Here is a 5,730-nt window from a genome sequence, read left to right as displayed (position 1 = left end):
TGTACAAAAATCACGATAAAATAGTAAGTATATATTAAGTTAAAAAACTTTGATAAATATTCTGATGTAAAATAACATTTTGTTGAAGCACGTTTTGATTTCATTTCTACTTTTAGCCTTCTTTGGGAGCAGAGCAGTGTTCCACTTCTCCAATATTTCTCCACAATCTAGCTTTAAAGTTCTCCACTTTTATCCGAGCTAAAGACCTTTACAGTTGAACTCTATCAAAGGGATTTTTTACTGTCACTAATATATTTTTTCTATTGACTATCCTATTTTTAATCCAAAGGGTTGGGGTCAGAACTCATGATTTAAGAAAGTTTGAATAGAAGAAACTCAAGTCAGATTCTGCCATATTCTGCCACCACTATATTTCATTGTAGCTGTGTTCTCCTGGCAAAGCTCGATGTGTGTTTTTTGTCAAATTTGGACCTTTTAAATCTTTTCTTCAGAAAATATCTTTTTATTTCATAGTTTTCCTTACACTGGAACAGTGGTCTTAAACTCTAGTCCTCAGGGGTTGGTGTACTGTAACTTATGGAGGTGTCCTTCAACACATCCTACTGACATATAGCTCATTAGCAGAGCTCTGTAGAACCAGACTGCATGCTAATGAGACAGTGCAGCCAATTGATTCAAATGTGTAGGGCAAGGATAACACTGAAAGTTGCAGAACATCAACCCAGGAAGATTAAAGTTTGACATAACTGGTGTAGACATATAGAAAACCCACAACTTTACACATCCAGAGGATGTATATTTGCTGTCTTGACTCTGCTATGGGAGGAGCAGTACTGCTTCCATCAAAGAAAAACATTTTCTTATCCAATAAATTCGTTAAAATTAGGAAAATTAGAAAACAATCAACTTTTGTATCGATTGAATGAGAGGAATTAGCTAAATGTCAGATAAACTCACACAAATACACTCCAGTTTATTTGGGGGTTTCCGTGTTCAGCCATCTGACTAACAATCAGACTTTGGCAGTCCTGGAGAACACTCTTGCTTGTTATTGATTGGCCTGTCTGTGCTGAGACAGATGAATGCATTAGTACCCAGCTCACCCCGCCACTGGAAATATATTAAGTTCATGTATTAGGCACCCTGTCTGGTTACCATGGAGATGCACTAGGAGCGAGGTATCGGGGAAAAGGATGGGGGGTGTGGAGGGATAAGGACGCAAGTGGGGGATACAGGCAGCGATGAGGTAGTGGAGTTGATTTGTAGTCCTACTCCCTCTTCGTTTATTTCTGTCTGTCACTCGTCTGATCTGACTACCACCCCCACTATGCTGTTTGTTTCATCACTTTCTTCTCTCTTTAACACCGTCTGAACTTTAACATGAAGAATATGTTATTTTCATCTCTCCCATTAATTTTCTTTATCTTTTGTTCTTCTTTCTCCTCCAGCTGGGCCTGACTGTTCATCTGTCACTTTCCAGAAATCTGGACATAAATTAAAATTCAAATATTTTCTCTGATTTTTCTCGCTGATACCCTTCTCACTTTTTCTTGACACGTACGTGAGCGTTCAACTCCCTTTTTATCTGCCCCTCTCCTCCTCATCTGCGCCACCTCCCTCCTCAGCTCACGCCATCTCTGTGCTCTGCAGTAAAACTGGTGCATTGAGGCAGCAGGAAATGGGGACTAGAGACAATAGAATGGAGAGAAGAACAGAAGGTTCTGTCTGCAAATGTCTGCAACTAGAAAAATTAGAATGCTGTTCTGTTTTGTCACCATGGAACCCAGGTTTGAATAAAAACAAACATTTAGTTACATTTTGAGCTCCTATTGAAAATGTGCAGGACTATTGTGTGGCTGGCAAGTGTTTGTTTGCTGATTTGCCCCTCTTTGAGCTGCTATGACTGCTTCATCGACGTCGAGGACAGTCTTCGGCTTTGCTGGGGTCACGTTCTGACAAACACCAACGTCAGAAACATGGACGAATGCTTCAGGAAGCTGGACCGCATATTTAACACCAACCAGACAGTGATAGAGGCTGGGAGAGTGGGTATGGGACATACTCTCTATATCATTAATTTCCACCAAAGCGATGCTGTGATGTGTGTCCCTGTCCAGGTGAAGGCTTCGACATCAAGCTGAAGGAGATCCTAGAGGCAGAGATTTTGCCCGTAGTGGAGGAGTTTGACCAAAACCTGAATATGGGTAAATAAAACACCTGCTCCAGCAGACAGTAAATGAGTTGAGGTCCAGAAATGGCACATTTCAGAAATTATGCCCTAAAGCATCCAATTCACCTAGATGTTTTGAGCCAAATATCCTCCTCCATCTATCAGACACTGTGTACGAGAGGAGGTTGCAGACAGCAGCAGACAATTTCATTGCAGCTGCCTCCAAACTGCCTAGAGGTGAGACATGGTCTCTTACACGTTTCCTTCATCTTTTCATCTGAAATTCACACCAGATCATCACCACTCCCTCTCTGATCTCTTTAATCTCTCTGTGATAATCTACTTACGTAATTACAGCCTTTAAATAATGTTGAAAGCAGTGCTGCACATGCATTAAGTCAAATTGTAAAATGTTTCGTTCTTTCCACAGTTTCTGGCTGCTTTCCTCCGTGTGGTGAGTGCATCCCTCATTCTTTTGTCTCTTTAATGAACTCAACCTGGTAAATAAAATCCTTCCCCTACTTTAGAGGCATGCTGTGCCTTTTAAAATCATTTATATACCTCGGGCATTTTCACCTTCTGTTGCATGACAGCCGTAAACTTCATGATTTGTTAGTAGTTTTACAACAAAATAGAACAAAGTAGAAGATAATTACATTAAAAAAATAGAGATAATGTGCTGTTTTTAAACAAACAAACAGAATATAACCTTTCTGGTGAGCTCATGATGAACCATGAGCTCACCAGACAAGGTCAAGGATAACATTTTGGAGACGTTTAGAGCAAAGTTGGGCTGTAAAATAGATCCCATCTAATACTCCCTGCATACTAGGGATGGGCGTTTATCGCATCGTTAAACGGTGTTGTAATACATTTCTAGCCATGATTATAATTTAGATTTATGGTCTAAATCATAAATCAGAATTAGTGATGATAGGAAAGGGTGAATTGTGAATTAGATTTTGTCATGTTTTTCCTCTTTAATTTTCTTCTATCTGGGGATTGGCAAAGTCAAAGAATATGGTTAAAGGCCGTTACTGAGGGGTGAGGTAAAATAAATGACACTTCTTTATGTAGCTGGTTGCCTGAAAAAATTGATTAAAATGTTTCAATTTTTTCCAATGTTGGCTTTGGCATGCATCTATAGCTACAGATAAGCAGTAACCAAAGAACGACTTCAAAGAACCGATTAAGAGTGTTTTTATCATCAAGCTTATCGTTATCAGAATATTGCCACTAAATATTGTGATAAGATTAAGACCATATGTTCCAGCTCTACTACATGCTGTTCAATGCATTATCTGAAAATGGAAAGAATGGCACAGCTGCCAGCCTACAGAGACTTAAAGTAGAATCTTCCACCACGGACGACTGCCCACAATCCTTTGCATGACAGGTTGTCTAGGCACAGACCACCTCTTGAAGTTTAACAAGATTAAATTATTTATTCACGTGAACTCTTTCTAACCCAATGCAAAGGTAGAGCTTCAGGTGTCAGTTTTACTTTGGGGTATCTTTTATTTTTTGTATTTCTTCTCTGGAACCCTCTATTCCCAATTTGACAATCATGATCTATGCGTGTGTCATTCAGATTTAGCACATAAGTCCAGAGTTCCTTTCCTACCCTGGAGATTGTTCTTACTGTTGAACCAAGGAAAGGTAAAGGGATAGCAGCTACACTAGGAGCAGGAAGTAGGACACAAAAGATAGTATTCGGGATCAGCTGCTTTTTTAAGCAGGTGTTGGCAGAGCTAGGTGTTGGTCTCCTCAGCCAATCAGCAGATTATTAGTTGTTCCTGCATAGACATAATTCACCACCTTTGATCCAAACAGTTCCCCTCTGACACAGAGGATGGCGGCAGTGATACTCCTAATTGTTAGTATAATAACCATAATCCCAGAAAAAAAATATAGTGATTTATTATTCACATCAACATACTAACATATTGATGATGACATAGATGACAATCACAGAATTTATGCTTTTTTTATTATAGAAAATTGTTATTGTATTATCAGACATGGATAAAAGTAATGTCTTCAAGTTACGTAGGAGTCTTCTATATCATAAGAGAAAAAAAAACATTAAAATCTAACCTGTCTTCAGTGATTTATTCAGTGATTTATTTTGAAAATACAGACATTATGCTTGCTCATTTTCCTGTGAGTACTGTGTGTTTAGTATATGTTGACCCATTGCATTCTTCAGCACACATTGTTCCTTTCCTGGTCACCCTGTGAACATTTCTTTGCTCCACCTCTACACACACCATTTTATTTTCTTTTTCACACATTTTATATTCTTTAGTTTAAATAACTGTCCAATGCAAATCTGATAGTGATCAAGAGGTTCATAAATATTTACAAAAATATATATATATATATTTGATGTTTTCTAGATATGATTAAATTGTTTCACGCTAACTGTGAGCTTTAGACTAGCTGGATTTATCCTAAATAAAGACGTCAAGAGATTTATCTCTTCAGCCTTAATACCTTTTTAATGAAACCTCACTTTAGAAATCTAGAACCATACCTTTAACGCTGGTTTTATGCTCCCATTAGGTTTCCAGAGTGCAGGTGCTGTGTACAACTGCATCACCTGCCAGTACGACTCCTGTGAATTCCCACTCGACTGTCCAGGTGCGCACATCATTTTATAGGCGACCGATTTTGTTACATCACAGCTAAAGAAGATGTGCTAATCCACACTTGACAGGCCTTATATTCCCCTCATAAGTCCTGATCCCCGAAATGCTCCGTGTTTGATCCTTCAAATGCTCTCAGCAAAAAAAAAAAAAAAAAGTCAGGATTTGAAAATGAGACGGTGGAAAGGTTTTATTTCCATACATTATATCTTTTTGCGCAGAGCCCTCAAGGTTCGCTTTAAGTCGATGACTTCTTTATATGGGGTGACAGCTGACTCCCACACACCGTGGTGTTCATATCACCCCTGTACAGCTCAGCCGATGTTTAGCATATCATCACTTTTGCTGCACTCCTCAGAGACTAGGCTTAAGTATTATCATTAAGGAAGGCTCAGACTGCAAGCGCTGCCTTCTCTGAATCTTATCTGTGTGCGTGCGTCTGTCTGTGTGCATGTGGGCGGCTGTATGTTTATTTCAGTTGAAGAAATTGAAGTAATGGAGAACCACAAGGCCCAAATGTGGTGTGATGTGGCATTTGACCTACCAAGTGATATTGAGGTGATCTGGAGGTTTGCAGAAGAGGTATGTTAAAAATATAACAGGCTGTGAAGTTCAATAGATGTGCTTTGGAAAGATTAGCTAAACATCTTTTTTGGGATCATGTACTATAGTCATAAATAATTCATACTATCAGGTTTTTGTCCAAAATAGTATACTAAGGATTCCAAGAGACAGCAACAAAATACCCTAAAACATATATTAATGTGTTAGAACTTTTTTGGATAGGATTTACCTCTTAAAATGTGAAGCAAACTTAAAAGTTACAAAATCCACCAGAAGGGGGGGAAAAAAACTATTCAAAATGTGAAATCAGAAGAAATAAATGCCATATTACTACAAAGGATTACAACAAGTTTAATGTGACTTATTTACAAAACACAATGGTGAGCT

General features: G+C 38.6%; 1 protein-coding gene across 2 annotated transcripts in view; it reads left to right on the top strand.

Annotated features, from left to right (window-relative positions):
- Positions 1-1,226: 1,226 nt before the first annotated feature.
- Positions 1,227-5,730, top strand: part of LOC107103742 (sperm acrosome membrane-associated protein 6-like) — a 7,731-nt gene continuing 3,227 nt past the window's right edge. For both annotated transcript variants that reach the window (XM_015403554.1, XM_015403555.1), the window contains exons 1-6: positions 1,227-2,010; positions 2,079-2,165; positions 2,297-2,368; positions 2,562-2,585; positions 4,697-4,774; positions 5,258-5,361. In XM_015403554.1, coding sequence (XP_015259040.1) covers positions 1,797-2,010; positions 2,079-2,165; positions 2,297-2,368; positions 2,562-2,585; positions 4,697-4,774; positions 5,258-5,361 — 579 coding nt within the window. In that variant the 5' untranslated portion in view covers positions 1,227-1,796. The remainder of the gene's footprint in view (positions 2,011-2,078; positions 2,166-2,296; positions 2,369-2,561; positions 2,586-4,696; positions 4,775-5,257; positions 5,362-5,730) is intronic.

Source organism: Cyprinodon variegatus, unplaced genomic scaffold (genome assembly GCF_000732505.1).
Source record: "Cyprinodon variegatus isolate N-32 unplaced genomic scaffold, C_variegatus-1.0 Scaffold1519, whole genome shotgun sequence".
Lineage (NCBI taxonomy): Eukaryota > Metazoa > Chordata > Actinopteri > Cyprinodontiformes > Cyprinodontidae > Cyprinodon > Cyprinodon variegatus.
The sequence above is the reverse complement of the archived record's forward strand: the minus strand, read 5'-3'. Positions and strand labels throughout refer to the sequence as shown.